This window comes from Accipiter gentilis, chromosome 18, assembly GCF_929443795.1.
Source record: "Accipiter gentilis chromosome 18, bAccGen1.1, whole genome shotgun sequence".
Classification (NCBI taxonomy): domain Eukaryota; kingdom Metazoa; phylum Chordata; class Aves; order Accipitriformes; family Accipitridae; genus Astur; species Astur gentilis.
Window position 1 is genome coordinate 550,852 of NC_064897.1, and position 22,636 is coordinate 573,487.

General features: G+C 36.9%; 1 protein-coding gene across 1 annotated transcript in view; it reads right to left on the reverse strand.

Annotated features, from left to right (window-relative positions):
* Window positions 1-3,773: 3,773 nt before the first annotated feature.
* The window catches only part of ARFGAP3 (ADP ribosylation factor GTPase activating protein 3), a 35,540-nt gene continuing 16,677 nt past the window's right edge, over window positions 3,774-22,636 (reverse strand). The window contains exons 8-16 of the mRNA XM_049821816.1: window positions 21,954-22,000; window positions 19,601-19,746; window positions 15,953-16,078; window positions 15,230-15,352; window positions 11,986-12,123; window positions 10,606-10,729; window positions 9,507-9,597; window positions 5,560-5,681; window positions 3,774-4,863 (exon numbers count right to left, since the gene is read on the reverse strand). Of these exons, the coding sequence (XP_049677773.1) occupies window positions 4,846-4,863; window positions 5,560-5,681; window positions 9,507-9,597; window positions 10,606-10,729; window positions 11,986-12,123; window positions 15,230-15,352; window positions 15,953-16,078; window positions 19,601-19,746; window positions 21,954-22,000 (935 nt within the window). The 3' untranslated portion in view covers window positions 3,774-4,845. The remainder of the gene's footprint in view (window positions 4,864-5,559; window positions 5,682-9,506; window positions 9,598-10,605; window positions 10,730-11,985; window positions 12,124-15,229; window positions 15,353-15,952; window positions 16,079-19,600; window positions 19,747-21,953; window positions 22,001-22,636) is intronic.

Consider the following 22,636-nt stretch of genomic DNA (forward strand, 5'->3'; position numbering starts at 1 on the left):
AATGATTGGTGAGAGATGAGCACAGATAGCTCTAGGCAGAAAAAAGATGTGGGAGGAGAAGGCGACATGAGCAACACGACAGAGAAGGCAAAATTTCTGAGAGACACAGGACATAGTTAATAGTGTCACTTTAGGAAGGATAAAGAGCTTGTAAAGTGAAGAGGATGAGCAGGGAAGTTTGTGGAAGCTGGTTTTTGCCCGTGACGCTGTTTCTGGACCTTCTGCTTCTGGTGGGGAGGGTCCAGTTTGGCGGGCCGATGCCGGGCCGATGCCCGCTGCTCATTTCTGCCCATCTGCGCAGCTCCCGGCTCTCCGCTCGGTCATCCCTCCGGCAGCTTCTGGCAGAAACCAGTTCAGGCCCGGAGGCTCTCGAGCCCCCATCTTCTGTGTTTCTCAGACCAAGACGGTGAGCCGTCGGTCCTTCCCTGCCTTGATGCCCTGTCCTCAGCTTCCAGTCACGGTCTGTCTTCTTGCTGTGACAGAAAGCCCAGGACAGGGAGGCGGGAGGACACAAGCCCGGGGTGGCTGGGAGAGAGCTGCCAGAAAGGCTGCGAACGATTGCCAGAGCACAAAGTCTGTTGTCCTTACCTCTGAGGTCCTCCCATCAGCTGGCACCCAGCTGGAAGCTCCTCTGGGGAGCTCCATGACAGACACCCCTGGCATCACCCCAGCCAGGTGCCGGGAGAATGAGGCGCATCCTTCCAGGAGCGGTTTTCTTCCCTCCGGCCCTAGCAGTCTGGGACCCCGGGCACCCGCAGCAGGGCAGCCCCCTCCCGCCACAGCCGTCCCTTGCCAGCACTTCCATTTAGAAAACAAACCTCAGTAAAACAAGAGAGGCTTCACAAAACTCACTCCCCTCCCAGGGAAGGAACACGAGGCAGATGCTGGCAATGCCACGCGGCGACAGAGAAGTCCCTCGGGCAGGAAAAAAATTGCGCAAGAGGATGAGATGTTCACTAAGCAAAAGTGGGATGCCAGAGTCCGGACAAGCAATCACACACGCCTTTTAATCAAGTATTGCCCCGTCTTGGCCAGCTGAACTTCTTGGCATTCATTTGGTAGAAATGCCAGTAGGATGAAAGACACAAATAGGGCGCACCTTTGCCAGGGGGGTACAATCAACATTTGCTTTTATGTATTTTAAATCAATTTTCCCCAATTTCATTGATAATGTCTCACAAGTCATAAAGCAAAAGAAATGTCCTAGTTATTTGAATGCTGTTCATGCATTTTGTTTCCTTTGTTTTTAAATTCATTTATTCATCAGAGCAGACTGGTTTCATGTTGTGATTTTCATAAATTACCATAGTTGATGTTCTTAACAAATTTTTAACCTCAAACCCTACTTCAGGAACATGAAGTAAGACTCGACCCGTTTGCCAGACTTGGGGCCAACAGCTTTGTAAGGCTTTAACACCTTTATAACACGCAGTGAATTTCAGAAAATAACCACTGAGTAACTTTGTAACAGAAAACTGCCTTTAATTTTTTAATGAGGTTGGATACACGTAGGTAATAATGCTATGATTTAAATCATTATTTTGGCAATTGACTTAGCACTTAAAATGACCACAGCAGTTCATACCTCTAAGCTACAACATAAGCAAGCACAGGCAAGATTATCTAAGCTGAAAGTTTCCTGAAAACCTTTTAATAAACTTCATGGCTGTAAGAATAAAACCAAACGTGTCTCCACTACCCCCAAACTCTGGAGGCCATGCAAAGCAGAACCATCTTTGCATGGTGGCCCTTCACTCTCCCGAACGAGCAGCCCTCCCACCCCCAGCAGTATGTGACACACATCTCTGCTTCCACTCGGAAACTGCCAAGGTGGGTCTGAAGGGTTTAAGGCCCTTCCACTCAACAACAAGGAAAAAAAAAAAATAAATCATTTCAACATTATTCTACCCAGAGGTACCCAAACCCTCTTTTCTTCCCCTACATTTTCCTTTTGGATATGACTTATTTTGCAGAAGAGCAGCATTTTCAGTATAAACTCATAGGCACAGATTTTTTTTTCCCCAAGAGCAGGATGTTTGTGTTCACTTTATCATTGTTATGTGCTTTAATTCTGCCCCTTCACATCCATAATCACAGGCTTCCTTCACATTTCAAGGTCAGTTGAAAGCATTTAAGGGTTTGGGAACACTATGACGTTCCCAAACCTGTATAAGTTCTTCATCTGGCCTTCACAAACCACATAATGGCGGTGGTGCTTACCTCCAGCAATGGTCTTCAGGGATGAACTGGAGCTCTCATCATGTCTCAGGAGAGACTTCTCTCGGTGCAGAGAAATCCTACTTCCAGTTGCATTTATAGAAGCGGGACAGCAACCTGCAGGTTTCCTTAGGTCTGCTGGACAACTGGATGTTGCTGCTTGAGTACCCACAGTTCAGCCAGGCCTAATAAATGGCAGACCCAGCAGGCTGGGGCATCAGAAAACTTCCCTCAGACATAATAGCAGCATTTTGTCTCCATGTCCATAACAGCTGCCAGGTAGGTCTGTGGAGCACCTTTAGAGTACAGCTCAGAGCAAAGCTGTCCTCTGTTTGTAAAGAAGCTAAAATAGCTGGGGGGGTGTCAGTGGTCTCATTTTCTCTTCACTGAATTTAGCAAAGGGTTTCAGACAGCAAAAACTATGGAGACAAACATCGGCTTATTTTTAAAATGAAGATAATTTTGTGTTAATCAGCATCAGAAAAAAGGGAATTGTTTCTTTCTCAATTCAGCCAAACTGGGGAAGAGAGGAAGAGATCTTTCCCCTAAGAAAAACTCAGCCTTGATGAGCATTCCCCTGGGGCTGAAGCCAGGTTGCTGCGATCACCTTCATTCTCTTCATGAAGGATCGACTTCCAAAATCTTGGGAAAACTCTCACTGAACATAGCCACGACTTCATTTTGCCTGGCTGGGAAAGCCCACTCCAGCAGTTGCCCCCTCAGTTCACGACCTTCCACTGTGACTACACGGTTCCGAAAAACTCGCTCACCCCAATGATCAAAGCACCCGAACCAAACCCATCCCTGAAGCTGTGTTGCCTCTCCGTTTGATTTTTCTTACCCAGCTTCTTCGAAGCTTGAACAGGAGGGCAGGGAAAGAGGGTGACAAAGCATAGCCCAGGAGCAGGAAAGGGACACGTACCAATAAAAACTGCTGTTAAATCCACCATCAGATTACTAGCACCTATTATTATTACTATTACTACTTTTAATAAATTTACTACTGAGTGTACACTTAACAGAAAGAGTAGTTTGAAAACTAAGAATCTACCTGTAATTAGGGAAACCAAAGCAAGCCCTGACCAGTACATTTTCTTGTTATATTAGCAAAATTATCTCTAATTGAAAAAGGGGGGAAGGAGAAAACAAAGCAAGTCTTTTATTGTAAAGCTCTACAGTCAAGCTGAATAAATGCTTATCTTGTGCTACTCTTAAAAAAAAATAATCATTTTTGGATTAATAAATCTAAACACAACAGCCACAAGAGAAAGCTACCAGAACAAAGAGCTAGATATAAGAGGCAGCTAGAAATTAAAAAACAAATACAGCTATACTGTTAACTGTATTTCAGCTCAGTATTTCAATACAGTAGCTTATTTTCTACTCCAGCCTTAGGGTTTTGATTTCTAAGTCACTATAGCAATTTAATAAGAAAGCTAGTTTCCCTAATTGAAATGAAAGGCTAATTTTACCGGACTATTGTACAGATAGAATACAGATGGCAGTATTTAGAAAGCTGGAGACTGGTGTCTGCACACAGAAATTTAATTAAAAAATGAGTTTGTATCAATTTTTTTTATTGGATATCAGCAGTTTACAAATTTGCATTAAGAAATAAAGTTACAGAACGGAAATAGCTTGAGCTCATTCTTGGTTGTGAGGTTTTTTTCTTTAAGGTCAGGATGTCATCAGCAAGAAATTCTAGACTGTCTAAAACACAGCCCCACTATTTAATCATTCAATATTTCATAATTTATCAAAAAACTAAGATTGTTCTAAACGTTTTTAACAAATACTTAATTAACTACTCTATTAGGCCCTATATATAATTTAAATTTTTTTCAATTTGTACACAATACAGATTTTTAAAAAAGCACTTAAGGATTCTATATTGCAATTTTTTGTAACTTTCAAAACTAGGAATAAATAGATTGTTCCCATGACAAGATGAAATCCACTATTCAATATACCACATGTCTTGTCTTCCCCATACCTCACATCTAAGCATACAATTTTCTAGCAGGAATATTGTTTTAAAACACTAATTCCCCATAGTTTTAATAATGCACATTTATGACTGCAAGAGGTTCTATTTCCTGATAAGCGCAGGTATAACTTAATTCTATATTTTGTTACAGTCCACTAAATACCACCTCAGCATATGCTTAATTTACATTTTCTTCTCCACAGCTCATAAGACAGTCAGAAGACAAATTATGCCTGGCGAGTAAGGATGCAACTGCACTGAGATTTCTATCGGGAAGCCTCATTTCCAATATATGTGTTCATCCTTCTTTCTCTTTCCTGCCTCACAGTCAAAACCAGTAATAAAATAAAGCTCCCAACATTTAACATTAAGGTTCCTAAAAAGTACAGGACTGTTAAGTGGGGGGGGGGGGGGAAGCATATGCAATGTAACAAGTTGCTACAAGATTTCTGCTCTGTAAAGATGAAATAGCAGTAAGAAGAGGCTGAGCCAGAAAGCTGCACAAGGGAACAAATATGCTGGAACAAATAAAAACATCAACAGTCTTAAGGCAACCTTCATTTGAATCAGCAGTGTGATTACTTGTATATCTGAAGAGAAATCCTTCTTTAGTTTACTTAATTATGTCGATACAAAAGATGTTATGAACCATATCGATCCTAAAAAAGTAAAAAAAACCAGACAGACATGAGTATGTTTTCCATTGAAAGAAATTACTTTTACCTACATTTGTAAAATAAATAGCAGTTTAATTCTTAAAGACTTAAAAAACCCTGACCAGCACTTCCAAGAACTGGAGTTTAACTATAAACTCCAGGTTAATTGGCCTGATTTTCAAACACCCAAGAGCTCCCACTGACCTCATATAGGAAATGCAAACTAACTGGAGGATGAAGCATGCTTTATGCTATTGAGACAAGTATGTCTCAATCTTGTGCACAAACATGGATCAAAGGTATTACTGTCAAGTCATTTAAAGAGCCAACAGAGTTAGATGATCGCTGTAGGTCCCTTCCAACTGTAACTACTCTATTCCGAGTTATGAACTATTACTACTTTAAAATAAAGTGACAGCAAGTAACTTCCATGATGGAATTTCTGTTTCAATCGTAACAAAAGAAATAAACTATATAAGGGAAAAGGCAAAAAAGATATTCTAAGGAAGGTGAGCTATCAGCTACAGATTTGGTTTTAAACAGATAAAGATCTACTGTCTACTGTGAGAGGTCTACAAAGCTCAAAACCAAATTCATTCTGTTCTCCCTAAAGACGATTCAGTGGCAGGATCCATGATACTAAATCCCTACAAAAAGAATTCCAACTGATGGTTAATATATTGTAATATTTTTACTAACCTGTATAGATGTCATGACCCCATTAGCAAGTACAGAAAGTTTTCCAGCCACTGATTTCACTCCTTGTTTAAACTGAGCTATATCAGGAGCTGAAGGCAAGACATTTGTAATATTGTAGCTTCCTAAAAGGGGAACACACACACACAAGAAGAAAACAATTTTTTATTAAAAGCGGCCTTTTTTTTCCCTCTGAAGTACAATATACTACTAGGACCACTAAACACCAATGTCTGCTCAGCACTGTAAAAAACACTAGGCATAGATCTCAAATTTCTTAAATGCATCTTCCTTTTAATTTTTTTCAGTTGTTCATAATTCCACCCAGAGTGTCATCTTCTATACTTTGTATTCCCAGCTGAGCAATTAATGTTTGGATAACATATGATTTATTCTGCACTTGCAATCTGCTGCAATGTTATTTGTCTTGTATCCTAAACAGCTGTTACTACCTTGCAATTTAAAGATGAATGCACCTCAGTGGTGGCTGAAGCGATGAACCCTATTTGTGTGCATGCATAGGTATGCTTTGCGTGCTGTATATACACACATATTTTGCATTACTACGTCTGAGGCTTGGAAAATTCTACAGAAATTATAAAGGTAAGTAAATTTTAAAACTCCAAAACAAAGCTGGCCATCCATCCTTCCTTAAAGCCAATGTAGTTCGGCCAGTGTTAGCTCTGCTGCTGTTATGAAAAGTATAGGCCTAAAGGTAACAGAAATTAAACATGTTTCAAAACTAACTGCATGGTAAGCATTAACATGCTAACAATTACAATCACCGGCTCATTTCCAAAAAGAATTACCGGCACACCTTAATATTAAATATCTGATACTGTAAAAGGCATAAATGGCAGTAAACCAGCATCACAGAACTATGATCTCAGGAATAAATGGGCCTCCTGAGAGAAAGCATCCCAAAATAGACCATTTTCAAAATGAAGACTGCAGCCTGTAGCCTTAATTCAGACACAGAGCCAACTGATAGTCGTGACCAGTTGGGACACAACTGGTAAGCTGTGAGCAGTTACTGAACCTCGGACAAGCTTGTCCAGCCACAGACTCCACACCCGCACAACCCCAACTCCTTTTGCCGGCAGCTCCGAACAGGACATTGCTACACGCTGGCAGCCCCTTCTTCTCCTTTTTTTCTTTTTGAACAGGGCTGGAGAAGGAAGAGAGAGACAACCTGCAGCTCCTCTTTTCGTGGGAAGTTAAAGGCACCTGCCTCGTTAGGCAGGCTCAGAAAGACATTAATCTAGATAATTTGATTTACCTACGGTAAGTGGCTAGTTCGTAACGGCAGATGCATAGTCACGTTCAGAGAGCTTCCTGCTCCATTCTTTAAAGCCAGCTAGTGGCTGCTTCTGCAATGCCTGGGCACACTTGTTTATAGATTATTTTCAAAAATTCACTGCCACTGAGGCAGACCTATTTCTGAACTGTAATTTTGACCTCTGTATGACCTGTTCTACTTATCAAATACTTCAGCATTTTTGTTATTAAAGTCAGAGTCATGGAAATAGAATTTGCAGATATAAATAACCTGAGAAAAGCTCTAACCACTTCTCAGTGACATGAATTTTCTCATGTTTTTCTGATTATGTATGGTCGTCTGAAAAACTTTTGTAAATGAGACAGGAAAGCAACTCCTTTTCTTGCGATTTCCTTCAAAATCAGCACCTACAAGTAAGCCGTCTGACATGCCATCTTTCACAAGCAACTGGTCTGAAATAATGCAAAGTAAAAGCATTTTCTTGCAGCCCCCTCTTTTTGGTAAATGACTCCTACAGCATTCTGTACAAAAGCAAGCATCTCAAGACTGTTCTACCCTAAGATCTCAGCAGTGGTCATAAAAACAACTTTAGATTCAAAGGACATTTTATTCTGGCAAGGACCCCAGAATTACAGCAGCATTTTTGTTGCCAGCCTCTGGTCTCCTGATTACCTTTATTTTATGGAACTGATGGCCTTGGCATTAATTCAACACCAGAGAAGCTATTAGTGCAGTAAAATTTTTTTAAGAAGGGCCACTGTCTAAAGATAAGTCTTTGGGGTGGGGGGTGTAACAGAAAGACATGCAGGAAAGGAAGATTCTGTAGATTGAATATAGTGTGAATTTATAATACACAATTATTATTATAAATAACTCCTGGTATATTTTTTCCTCACTATTATTTTAGAGCAGTTAACAACCTACAAAATTTAGAAGTTTAGTCTTTGTAATATAACTTTAAATTTACTGTTGGGTTACGTGCCAGTCACAGAGAGTAACTAACCTCAAGTCACAGGCAGGTATTTTTCATCCCATTATTAGGAATCTCTGCATTCCCCCACAAGACCCAAGAACCTTTCCAAGTAGTCAGTGATGAATAATCATGTGTGCACAATTCACATACACCCATTTTATCACATATATAGGTATGTGTACATAGAAAGGTACATTCATATATATATACACACACAGATACATATATATATCAGATCACAAAATTTGCCCCATCTTTAACTTGTATTTACCTTTTCCTAGTTCATTCTCTTATTCATTACTGTGTAAAAGCCCCACATATATTACAGAAATTAAAGGAAAGATTAATTCCATATAAAATAATCTATATGCAAGAAAATTAAAAGAAAAAGGATGAAGAAAGTTCTAGTCAACAACAGATAGAAAAATAGTATTTGTTATCACAATCCCATGCATAACTGAAAACACAGTTTACAAACTCAGAAAGAAACACTGTTTCTTTGCTTATGTTCCCCACATCTTTTTTTCTTTTTTAAGCACATGTACAACACCATGTTGCAAATACTCTTTCAAGTGGCCAGAGTAAGTTACTGCAACTTCTGCTTTATGTTTCCTCCCCTCATGCGATTTCTGCTTTATGTCTCCCCCCCTTAATTTTTTTTTTTTTTTTTTTAACATTTCAAATCACTAAAATCCAGCTCTTAAGTAACTGGTAACAGGAGTTATTTCTCTACTAGCCAGTGTATTCAAAACTTGCTTTCAGGAGATCAAAACTGAACAGTCACTGTTTTTCTTTTTCCCCCGACTTTTCCAAAATAAAAATCAGATGCTGAATACTGTTTGCTTTCCCAGCCTATTTATGTAATTACTCACAGATTTCAAGTTCTTCAATAATTCTTTTCTTCACAAGTTAAGGAGTGAAACCCAACTGACCAAGTCAATAACATGTTCCAGTATTTCCTACCTTCTCTATTTCACGTTATTGCACTATCCAAAAAGGGTGTTGGAAAAAAGACAGAAGAGATTTTCAATAGCCTAAGGGGCTACTTTTCAGTCACTGTAATGTAATACTTCTTTCTTTCTAATTTGATGAACTATACTCTCCAATGTAGGATGTTCCAACAGACAAACCCATTGAAAAATTTCATTAATAATTTGGCAAAACTGGTGTTAGAAGCAGATATCCTGATGAATGAATATGCCATGCAACAGATTACATGGGAATTTCAAGGCCACTAACATTTTATTTAAGATTCTTCTTAGATTCAATATTATTAAGACAGCTATTTTCACATATATAAATACACAAGTCACTTAAACGTAACTTATCAAAAAACCTACCTGATAGTCAATTTAGGTGTTATCTCATTTTTGTAATAAAATATTACAGTTTTCCTTTTATAAAAATTATTTACAATATAGTTAGTCTATTATTTGCAACAAATCACATAAAAACCCAGTATAAAATATTGAGCATACTAAACTGAAAATACAGAACTTGAAATGTAAGATATTAATTTTTTTAAAAATAATGACTACACCTGCTAGGCTTGTTTGACCTATTAGCAATACTAATGCATACTGCACTTTGCACACTTCTTGCAGCATACAGCACCAGCTAGCTGACAGTGTAACTAGAAGCAGAGTAAAGCAATGTATTCACCACATGATAAAGTTTCTCACTCTGTTCAGTATGTACCTGTTGGTTGTTTTTTCTGATCTTCAAACAAGTCAGCTGAACTTATAGATGAGCTTCCAGAAAGTCTTTCTAGTCGAGCCCTTGCTTCATACTAGAAAAGAATTGAGAACAAAAAGTATTCTAACAGTATGCTGTGATCTTTCAAGATCATATCAGATAATTCATGAGATTATAGATACAGTTTTAAAACATACAATCCAGCTGAAGTTGACTGTTCTGAAAGTTGTACCCATTTCATAGTTTTCAGATGACCTACATGGTGTTTGTCATTATCTCAACTCATTTCTGAGTTGATAAAATAGTGACATTTACCATTGCAACACCAAGAGGCCTACTCACTGCTAGCTATCCAAAAATTGCTGAAAAACTATGCAACCATTAAAAACAACAACTAAAAAATGTGAAATAGAGTGGTTGGGTAGGATAAGGAAAAAGCATTGCAGTAACATCATGTTAACCCTTCTAATCACAAGATACTTTTAATTCAACTTTTTTTCCTGAGTTCCCTGGGATTGTATTTTTTTACATTACTCTTTACATTGTTATTTTTCATTAAAAATAGATTTTTTAAAATGACTCCTTGCCTCCAAAATGCAACACAATATTAATCTGTTTTTTATTTCTAGTCTGATTAAATTACGTGTCATTTGTCGAACAATTTATCTGCTTAGTTAGCCTTGTAACAGCAATAATGTTTCCATGTAACAAATACAGAGGGGACAGCTGGTTTAACACCAGTTTGTCGGCATCAGTTTGGGTATTTAGAACAAATGAAGTAAGCCTTCATCCAGCATCACGCTGAGTCTTTCAAAACTAAAGACTGCTGAATCATAGTCTACCACTTCTGTCACAGAAGAATGATGTTGGAGGTAAGGTCCTATTTGCAGCTGCAACTCCTTAAAATGAAATACTAAACTATCAGAGTTATCAGAAACTTGTACATTTCTAACAAACAAATATTCAAGTGGACATAATTCTATAAGCTTACTAATTCTATCAATATTAACTATTTATTGCCTTCTCTTTATACAAGAGCACCATGTTTATAGTCAAAGAATATTTTAACATTTAAAAATATTTATCACTGCTTTCTACTTACATCAGCATGATCTTGTCTTCCAAAATACATGTCTGATGAAATTGCTTTTACATTGCCAAATTTTTTTTGTGCCTCATCTGTGTTTAAAGATGGTTCATATTCAGGCTTACGACGAGATGCAGGCCTAAAAGAAAAATAAACTGCATTAGCGACCATAACTTTTATTTACGTCATGGCAGAATGCAGTAAGTCAAACAAGAAGCACTATCATCTTTGCTTTCTGAAGCCTAAAAGTATAATAGTGATTTTATTATTTTTTTTAATAAAAATTAAATCAGTATCAACCCAGGATAAAGATAACTAAAACAAAGATAACTAAGTTGATAGAGCAGCAAATAACATTTCAGTGACAATTGTAAAAGATGGTGAGAATATAGTATTTCAGATTCATTAATCTTGTATCTTTATTTTCAGAGTTCATTTAAAAAGCAAGCTAAATTATGTGAACAAGGACAGAATATTTCTACAAAACTTCAAAAAACCCAAAACACAACGTCAGTGAAATTCAGATTTAAACGCAACAGCACAAGAAGGTTTGACACCCTTTGAACTGTCACTGCCTTCCACCTCAAACATATATATTCAATACCTGCTCCTCCTCCTCCCTCCCCCCTTTTTTTTAAAGTAAATGTAAATAAGGAAGTAATAGTGTTATGGGCATGAACCCCTATTTTGTGTAATATGCATCAGTGGTCCACTCTTTAGGAAACAACAGAATATGCTTGTGTTAAAAAAAAAAAAAAGCTGTACTTAAGTGCACAAACTGCATTTTACAGGTAAATGAAAAATACAGTTTTAAGTAAAAACAACAGAAGCAGGAAACACCAACCAAGCACACAAAACCTCACATTCTTATATTTTCCACTTGAGTACAAAGATAAAACCACAGCTGTCAAAGAAGTAGTACATTCAGTTTCTATCATCACAACAATCAGACCTGTGGTTTGCAAGCATCTTTGATACCTTCATCCTAAAAGCTGAATACCCTACAGTCTCATTCATTTGGTAACTGGGTTCTCTTTGGTTCATTAGGCAATAAACAAAGCAAGTAAAGCAAGTATGCTTTCAGAACAGTGCAAATATTTGAGTTTCTCTCCACAACTTTTGTCTACTTCTTTTTTTGCTGAAGTGCTTTGGAAATTACCTCCAGTACATATACTGTACAGCACTGAGCAAAACAGACAAGTGCTTAAAATGTAAACAGCAAATTCAGCTTACAAAAGAAATTCAGCCAGGAAGTCCCTTGACCGCTGATGAAAGTTATGGCCAAATTCTCCTTCTAGACTAAAAAAAAAAATCCTACTACTACGACTAGGACTCAAATCATATTTACAAACTTGCGCTTTCTGTACAAAAATTAGTTAGGTTTTCTTGATTTACCTGTCTGAAAACCCTGTACTTTTTGAAGTTAACATTATATCAACATCTCTACTATTATTTTCTTTCTTCCAAAAAGAATCTGAATTGTCATCCCATTTAGAGAAAGTGTTGCTCCTCAAATCTGAAGAATCATAGTACCTAAAATAAAAGAAGCAAAACAAATGTATTTAAAAAGTGGGAATTTTATATTGTTAGGCAAATATTGCTGTAATAAGTGTTCACTAGCAAGTAAGTTTTCAGCACAATGACAGTTGTCAGTGAATAATCTGGATTTCATAATATTGCTTAGACACTTTGTACAGTTCAATCCAATGGATTTTGGCGGTTTTTACACGTGTATTTAACTGATTCAAAAGTTCAGCCTTTCTTTAGGCTGGATAAGGTGATGAATACGCAGTGGACTGCCTGAAAGATGTGGTCCCACCAAAACCATCAAAGTTGTTATTACTTCAAAGTATTACATCTTTAGTGTCAGGCAAAGCACTGAGAAGAACATTGTCAAGATATCTGGCTGGTTTAAGAGCAACGCTAAGAAAACTTCAGGATAGACCCTGCGAGCAAGGCACCATGATGACTCTACAAGGTAGTCTTCTCATAAAGGCCTGGCATTTCTTGACACTCCATGCTAAGACACCAGCTATGAAAAAAGCCACCACAACTTTCGAGGCACTTTGAACACTCCAGAGATCCAAGAGCACCTAACTAACCCATGGCATCCAACTGTGCTGTGGTTCCACATGGGGCAAAGTTTTCTAACTAAGGGGCTGATGGTGGCTAATCTCACAGTTCCATATGAGTCAATCTGTAAGCTGTGCAAGCAGAGAATCTGCTCCCATTTTCTGAGGGATCAACAAACACAGTTCAGAACAGAAAGGAAAGCCCTCGTCTCTGGTTCTGTATATTTTTGTTTAATACAAGCATTAAGTACCTCTGAGTTTTGTAACATGTTTTATTAAAACAATGCTAAAGAACATATTTCTTAAAAGTGAGTCTTAATTTTATAAGACAATCTTCTCTTGCATATCAAAACTGCAGGGAAAACACAAACAGAAAGAAAAGAAGGAAAAAAAAAAAGCATGTTTGTCATTTCTGGTGGTATGTTATCTAGACCTTTTCCCCTTTTATTACCTACACATATCTAAACATCTATGGAAAATACTTGGAAAAAACCACTACTAAAATGGCAAAGACTAAGAATTTCCCTTTGTGGTTAAATAAATTTTCCTAAAGTTTGGATATGACCAGGATAGGAAGTAAGATGATCACAACAACAGGAGGCTAGCAGTATGGAATCATTCAGTAGAACAAGCATGGGATATTGAAGTCTGCATCTGTATTTTGTGAAAAGCACTCTAAAAAAAAAAAAAAAAAAAAAAAAGTTCTCCATGTTTGTGTTATGATTAGTCAGGATGCTTGTTTTTGTAGTTTGTAAGAAATGTGACACCTTCAGCAGCAAAGCTTCCCACCACTGCACACAGAAAATAGCAAGGACAGATCTGGAATGAACTTCTACAAAAAGCAGGAGTCTCTCCCCTTCCCTCCTGACAGACAAGAAGAAGCCACAACAAACTTTGTAAGTTCCATATGGATGTGTAGTAACAAACAAGGTGTTTATATACCTATGAAGCTATCCAATCTCACAATGGCCATCAAAACCATGCGATGGGGCAAGAGCTGATTTTAATAAAAAATGACTTATTTTCTCCACCACACCCACCCCCAAGATTTTCATAACTTTGCAAAATACTTCTTCAGTATTCAGGGGCTGGGGGGAGGAGAAAGGAAAAACTGCATTCAATAGAAAATAAGATTTTTACATTGCTATATTAATAAAGATTTTATTAATTGTAGCAAAAAGAAAAATCAAAATCCAAGGATTTTGAGAGGCTTCAATTATATATCTGAACCTTGAGACATTTAGCTTGCTTAATTTACAGATACTTATCAGCACTCTAATATACAGCATGATTATTTTGCTTTTGGGCATATACTAAGATGATATTAAAATTACTTTATTTCAAAGTCACAGCTTGGAATAAAGGAGAACAACCACCTTACAAACTTCATGAAGTCCAACAATCTGACTTTATACTTTCTTTAAAGAGAATGAATTTGTATACCAACTCCAATTAGATTCTACTATTGCTGTAACTAGAAGAACAAGAGCTGGGAACAGCTAGGTTACAATTTATCTTCTAATTATTGAACCAAAACACATTAAAAAGCCTCTTCCATAATTTATCCTTTGCCTGCTAGTAGGCTTATGAATAATTTGAGAGCAGTAACAGTTCTTTTTAAGAAACAAATAGGGAAGCACTGAAATGATACTTTCTATTCTACAAGACTGCTGCCAGTCCACTTGGTACCACATTTGCAGTTCTGCCACTAGTGATTACACTACAAAGTAATGACACAAAAGTCTTTGTGTTTTTATTTTCCTGTCTACAAGTAATTAGGTACAAATTTTCATGTTTCTGTGGCACCAATTCAATAAAGGCAGTTTATAAAAGCAACACCTGTTGCCATCTATTGGTCCAGAAACAGCTGTTTCATTGCAATTAGTGCCTGTAGGTCTAATTATTTTGTTCTCCTTCCCAACAGCAGTATGTTATAATTTGCATTGCATTCATACTCTGATCAAAAATTTGTCAATTATTTTTTTCCTTACATTTTCTGTTCAAATACATAAAAGTCTATCAAATAAGACTGCAGACAACTACACAATATATCCAACACACAATACCTCAAAAAGATTTAAGTTTTTGCACTTGGCATGCATCCATGCAACTGTAGGATATCTAGTATCGCATTTCAATACTTGTTTAATTTTAAATTGGAAGTTGAAGACAATACCACAAGAAAGAAAGAAAAAAAAAGAAAAGAACAAACAAGTCATTCTGACAAAAATTCACTGGATTTGGTATACAGCAAATAAAGGCTTATATGGTAACTGTCTGTGCAAGTAGAGGCTAGACCCTAAAAAAGACAAAACCTGTAAACCCATAATTCAGACTACCTTCTCCTCAGAAAAAGTAACTCTTCTTTATGAATACATCTGTCATTGAGCTAAGGCCAACTATTCCACAACTTTGCTGATTCAGATGTCCCCTGAAAAAATCCTAAGTGTGTAGACATGTCCAATGTTTTCTGTTTTGCTCATAAGTTCCAAATATATTATGTATACTTGAATATGTAACTTGCATATACTTCTGCCCCCACTCAAAATAAAAAGCTTACACATTACCTTGAACTCGAAGAGAAATATGAGTCTTCTACATCCTCAGTGTACTTTTTCTTCGGCTTTGCAATTGCAGGTGTTTCCTGCTCTATTGTTTGCATATCTGAGGTGACTGAGTGAGAAATGCCACTGGGGACAGGAAGAAAATAAGTATGTAAAGAGATGACAAAGCTCACACCCTAAAAAAAAAAAAGAAATGAAAGCCCAAATCTAGTTTCTGAAGCTTGCTGATAAAACCCAAGCTACACAAACATTTAAGAATAAAGGAGGAAGGAAAAAAAAAAAAAAAAAAAGAAAAAAAAAAGCCCTGGAAAACTCAACTGTCGTTCTCTGAAGTAGTGACAGGACTTCTGAACACACAGACCATTCCAACAGCTGGAAAACACAGCAACATGACTTTTTAGAGTTTTGGCTTGTAAAAGACAGACTATACTTAGGTTGGTAGTGTTCACTGAAAACATCCTGACTACCTTCCTCAGAGTCAGCTAATGGAGCCAAACATCCTACAGACATCCTACAATTTAGGTTAACACCTGTCTTGCAGGTTAGAATTTAAATCTATCAGAAGCAAACCTGCCTCCTCCCCCTGACAAATACTAGGTTCTTTTATGATATTGTTTAAGTTTCCACAACATATTTTAGTATATTTTTTAATTTCCTAAGCAAAATGAAGGATAACTGCATAAAGCCACAGAGTATTTTAAAGACAGTTTATAGAACTTCACATACCTTCTGTTGCTGCCAAATCCCATGCCAAGTCTCTCCAATTCATTTTTCTTCTTTCCAGATAGAATTAACTTTTCTTCTTTTGTTTTAATATCAAGATCTCTGTAGGCCAACCGTAAAGATGATACGCTAGAACAAAACATGCAGTTAACATATAACTGTAAAATGCTACACTGAAAGCCCAACCCAATAATATTGGTAGAAAATTAACAATATATATTGTAGCACTGTATTTTGTATGTTCTGTGTTTACTGAAAATATTAATTGGATTAAATGCCAACTATGAGGATGGGAGAAAGCCAGTAGAGGAGCCTGTCTAAACGGTACCCCAGTCTGTGTATGAGCAGGCAGTCTTTTTCAAAACAAATGTGAAACATGCTACTGCTAAAGTTCAGGACAGAGTTTTGCATCACCATTAAGTCAACCTGGAAGAGTCTTTTTTCCACAGTCCTAACTCTATGTGACACCAAATAATTGTCAAAATTATCCAACTCTGACATACTACAGTACTGTGGCATTCATGATATAATACTAATAATGCCTTCCCCTAATGCACAGCTTGGCCCTGCTGTGTCTCCCTCCCCTCACTCCCTGCATGCTCCTACTGCTTTTAACACTTGCTAAACATCCACTCGTGAGACAAGTGCTAGAGACAGACCACACTTCATTGATGGTGCCCTTCCCTATGCCCCAAAAGGTGTCTCAGAAGAGGGGAGGAGGGAGTCTTTCTACTCCCAAAATGGAATATACTCTGTATTACGGAAACTTTGAAGCATCCAAAACTTATCATTTCCTGCACAGCTGGCAACACATTTTGTCATCTGAAACATCCTCACAGTTTAGGTACAGTAAGCTGTCTTTCTGAGATGCCATGAACCTTCCTATAGCTCAAAACAATCTTAACTATTTTCCAGTAATACCAGCGTAGCAGAGACAGAAGTTTTTAATCCTGATTACAGAATTGTAGAAACACTGCTTAAACTTAATTTGTTAGTTTAAAAAGGATACAAATAGTAATTTGAATGAGCAATGAAGCCATATTTTAATTCATTAGTTGTGACTGGCATAAAGTATAAAGGAACACTATCAGAAGAAAGGTAAATGAGATTTGGGATGCTGCTGGTAGACAACCTGCTGCAAGTAGAAAGGAAGTATGTAAGTCTGAAAACCCTTGTAACTCTCCATCCATTTTGTGCAGAAGCAGGAATGAAAAGACAAGTTTTTGACCAAGTATTTTCTTCCAGTGTCTCTCCTAACTATTTGATTACTAACAGGCTCTTCTGAGCTTGATTTTTTCTGGTCCGATGCATACTGACTTAACTTTAAGCAAGAGTACAAGATGCCCCTACCAAAGTTCATACCCTGCTGGTTAGTGCATCTCCTGCAAGACAGGAGCTGTGTGGCTGAACCTGTCAGAACAAAAAGGGCACAGCATCTAGTCATCTCCTTCACAGACAAGGGATGTAAGTACCAGCCTGCTATAAGGAATGGGACAGCACTCCTCCGCTGACGAGGCATTTCAAAAAGGAAGAGAGCCATCACAGTCCTGCGATGATTAGGTCTTGACTGGGGCTTTCAAAGGACTTGGAGCCAGGACTAAAAAAATCACTACATCTTTTATTGTTACAAGCATCTAAACATAAGTCAGACACAAACCAGGATGCATCTGTGGAATAACTTTTGAAACCAATAAAACCAGAAAAATACATCTTCCAAGCACATGGTATGTTCAGGGATGTTTTAAATCAATTCTTACAGTTTAGGACCAACTGTTACACAGAAAATTGCAAATGTTCTCCAAAATTCAACTTGAAACCACTACTGATAAAATCTACCCAGCACTAAGGTAGGCTGCTAATCTTTCTAATCATGAAATCTGTTTTATGAAAATCTTATTTGCTGTTGATTAAAACAAATGGGGATACTGATCAATTTTTTTAAAGTAACTCCAGTTACCTATTCTCTTGTCAGTGCACCGCAGAAAATAAAGAAACTGTCTACCAATTATAAAATCACATTTTAAGTTTTAAGCCTCAGGACTCTTTCTAAGTACTAGACTACAAAAGCATCGCTTCAATTCCTACCCTGTAACAAGGCCACACTGAATTAATTTACTAAAGGTCATTCCTCAAACTTTTAAAATTAAAACCGCCACACAAATTAGTTGGAAACAAATGCAATTTTTAAAGTATTCACCCTTCTTTAATTTTGGTATATACTGCCATCTACAGTTAAAAATCCAAAAAATTAATCTCAAGGGAAATGCAGTTATCTTGCCTCTACTGGGATTGGATCTATAAACTGAGGTGTATGTGCACCTCTCATGTCTGCAGACATTTCTAGAGGATTCTGGCCACTGCAGAAAGCTTGTAGCAACCTTACACTAAAGGTTGCCTTGGATCTATATAGACATTTCTGACACAAAAACCAAATCACTACTTGGGACTTTCTTCCAAACTGAATAATATTATTAAAGAATAATAACAAATAATAATAAACAATCATTTTTTCTTGTTATTTAGTAGTCCATTCCTCCGAGTCACTCTACAGGTAGTTTTTGGCAAGCACTGAAAACCATGACTTTGTGGTAAAAATACTTCAGAAAAAAATGAATTATTCCCTTGTGATTAATATTTTCAATGCACGCAAAACATCTGTTTCTGCAGAGGCTACATAAAAGTGAGCAAAAGGAGTAGGGAGGAGATTACAGACCAAAGAGCTTGGTACCATGAGCTCCAACTGATCCTGTAATTATGTAATAATTCAGAAAATTTCTCAATAGGTTATAAAAATGATGCATCTTAGCACTTAAGAGAGGATGTTAAACTTTACAACAGTAAAAGTGTACACTAACCAACTCTTTAATAGTCTACTTTTGATGACAACTAACAAAATGTTAGAAATCAAAAATGTGTAGCAGAGAAATGTAGTGGAAGGAACCAAGAACAGCACCCTCTGAGCTTTAAGGGTTCAGTATTTATTAATTAAGATGGACTAACAGATTCAAGACCTTAGACAAAAATATTCAAAGGGTTTTGGTGAAAATGAAGGCAGTTCCAGTATAAAACAGCTGAAACTTAGAGCAGATGATTCTAGCCATACTTAAATTCCCCCCGCCTTAAGCATAGAAACTATGGCCCAGTAAGTACAAATAAAGCTGAGTATTTGTATGTTCCCTATGCTCTTAGAAAGACTGTTTCAAACAGTATTCAGTTCACTACACGAAAATAAACTAGGTAACTAGCATGGGGTAAAGAAAGTTCAAGAGGCAAGAGTCTTCTGTGATAATACTTAAATTTAACATATTTTAGATTTATTTAACTTTTTATTCACATGTATCAGTAGAATGACTCCTAATTTTCTGTGTTAAATAAGAATAACACTAAGGTTATTTTTAAAGATAGCATTTGGCTATTTCTACAGTAAATCATCAACTGTAGAAACATATACTTAATGGCAAAAGAAAAAGGGCAATGGCAGAATTACTGTTTGGCCCACCTCATCCACATTTGTTTGTTATTTTTTAAATGAAGAACTGAAGTTTTATTTGCATGACCTAATCTCTGGTAGTATTTAAAATGTTGACAATTAATTCATTAATGTGAAATTAGGCTTCATGGTTTACCATTGTAAATATAATTCATACTTACAGTGGCTCTTCCTTCTCAGTTTTCTTACTGCTATGAAGATCCTCTTGTTCCTTCATTTTATCTACAGCTTGTGCTTGTTTTTCAATCTCATTAAAGCTTTGGCTGCTCACTTTTTGTGCCCCCAAACCACCTTTTTTGGCACCAAGCTTGATTTATTGAAAAACAAAAACAAAAGCCCCAACATTATAACTGAGACAATCACCTCAACTGACTTAACAGTCAACTTGAACGCAACAGCAAACACTATACACTGTTCGGGAGCATATGCAAACAACAATGAAAATCTGGAGCAGAGAAAATATTTTTTCATGTTTTGAGCCTCTACACGCTCCTTCTAAGTCTTACAAATTTATTTAGCTCTGCAGTCAAGCATCTCAGGGTAATGAAACTATTATAGTTTTAATTGTTCGGAGGTTGGCATGTTCAAATAAATATTATAATATATAGCACAACTTTAGTTTCTTAATAATGATTTTGTTGCATAGGTATAACATAACAAAATTTGTTGCAATGGAACCCTTTGGTGCTCATTCACTTAATTCACAATTTACATTTAGAAGTTGCAAAGATTCTTGATTTAGTTCTCATTGGCCAGTGCTACTGTGTTATCTTAAGATTAAATATTGATTTATTCATATTTTTAATAAACATGTACATAGGTATTTACTGATTTATGGTAGGAGAGCAATATACAAGTTTTGTATATACGTATATGCATGATTAGCCTTTGCATGTGACAAAGCATTGTAAACTTTTTCTAGATAAACTCATCAGCTGAGAGGTTCCAGTTTTGCACTCATTCTTTTAAAATAATGCTATTTCTAGTTCATACTACTTCAATACAGGGATACATATTCTTTCATTCTGATTATCAAAGATTTGAAAACACTTAATACTACAAATACTAATAGATACAATGATGCTGATTCAGATGGTGGCACAGCACTCAAACTGCTGTTCTTAGTCTCCCCATGTGTTTAATTCCTCATCAGCAACACTGCAGCAATATTAATTTTCACATTTCCCTTAAACTTTTAATACTTTAAAGTCTTCATGTAAAAGCTCTGGCCTATGTACATACAGTTTTAGGCTCTGACACTACAGTTCACAAACTGTATGTGCATCTGTGAACCCCGTTATGTTGTTCTTGCTGTAAGAGAACATACCTGCATACACCACTTAAAGTAAGAAATTCCTCTTGTGTATTAGGGCCCTCTAGTGGGAGCAAGAAATAATAGGTTTCAATCCTAATTAATCTGCTCCAATAAACCTTCAAAATCTTTTGCCATACAACAGCCCAGACTTAAAAGAAGTGACTCTCTGTAACATATTATCACCCTAATAGCCTAATATTAGGGCTAGTTTCATGGGCCTCAAGAGCCATACATTCAAACCCTAGCTTTTCCTAGCTAACTTGAGTTAACTTGAGCTGTCTTACTCAGTTTTCAGGTTCCTTGAACCATCATTCTGACATACTCAACTCTCCTCATGACTTCTTTACAGAGACCAGATGCGTAAGAAAGTGCTAAGTTCCCATCCAGAAATAAGTCTGTAAACTATCTTGAACCTATCTTGAATTGAATGCAGCTGCAAGTTATCTATAACTATAACCAAATACCATAGTGCTGTGTGGTACCAGATGAGGACTGCTCCAGAAATACAGGTCTGAATGTCTCAAAATAACTTTGTATTGACAGATTACACCGCACATGCACATTTAGCCACTCAAAAGTGCTGCTGGAACTCACTTTATTTTCAGGATTTGCTACAAAAAGATCTCAGTGCCAACTAACAGGTGAAAGGCTGAAGAAGCCCTGCAACCCAGTATCAGCAAGTGAGGAAGGTTACAGGGCACCAGCAGAGTTACAGGGACAATGGTTGTGAAAAGAACTGAAGAGAAGTGGGATACAGATCTTGACATCAATATATGCTTTGACATTTTTATTTTACTCGTTTTTGAAAAAATATCACCTGCTGTTCAGGTCCAGACAGCACAAAGAAAATGACACTCAGATATGCATGTGGAAGTCTAGACAGTTCACTGAGCAAAAATACATGTAAACAGACTTAGAATTTATGTGAAATCAGAAAACAACCCACAGATCTGAAGCACTCTACTACATAATAACAGTAACCTGTTAGACAAATTCATCTTAACAGTAATCCATTTTCAAACAGACCACTGAATGTTTTGATACAGAAATGGTTTTCAATTCCATTTTAGTTTCATAAATTGTTACCAATGCAAGGACTGTTTAGTGCTAACTTACATGATACATTTCCATATTGCAATCTATGTATTTCTAGAGATCTATAATACAGTTAAAAATATGCATTATTTATATACACTTACCCCCTTCTTAGCTTGATTTGGCTTCTTTTTTATGAAGGTGGTGTTGTCTGCAAGGGTGAAATGTACATTACTTGACATACAATTTTATTAATTCCAGAACTGCAGAAGATAATTTCCACAATATCAGCCACAAAATAGTTTTTGGAATTTATTTTAACAATTTCTGCACTAAGAGGCTGAGATACTAAATGAGTTACAGGGAACAGAACTGTGAATATCTCCAAGAAAATGTGGGAAACTGCCTCTGTTGGAGGATATGGCATCTCTTGCAAATACAATAGGAATAAAATTACAGCGCAGTTTTCAGTTGTAGATACCTGCCAGTGAACAGACCAAGAATGCAGGCCTTGCTATTCTGAATCAGACTAGAGGTCCACCTGATCCCATACCATTTCCAAGATGAATTGTTTCCTGGATAGAAAGGTATTGGCTATGTTTAAACCCACCAATGATACAGATGAAACATACCTGTATCATCATAAACAAAATCACAAGCATTATCAGTGGGGACAACATACTCTATCACTAGATTGAACAGCTTTGTTCAATTGCTTAAGTACAGTATTGGGAGTCTAGATTTATACATAAAGTTTGAAAGTTCCAGTCTTAATGCTTTGTATTAAATCTTGAAACATAGAAATGAACCTATGTTCTGCTCTGCATGGTCTGACAACAACTACTAA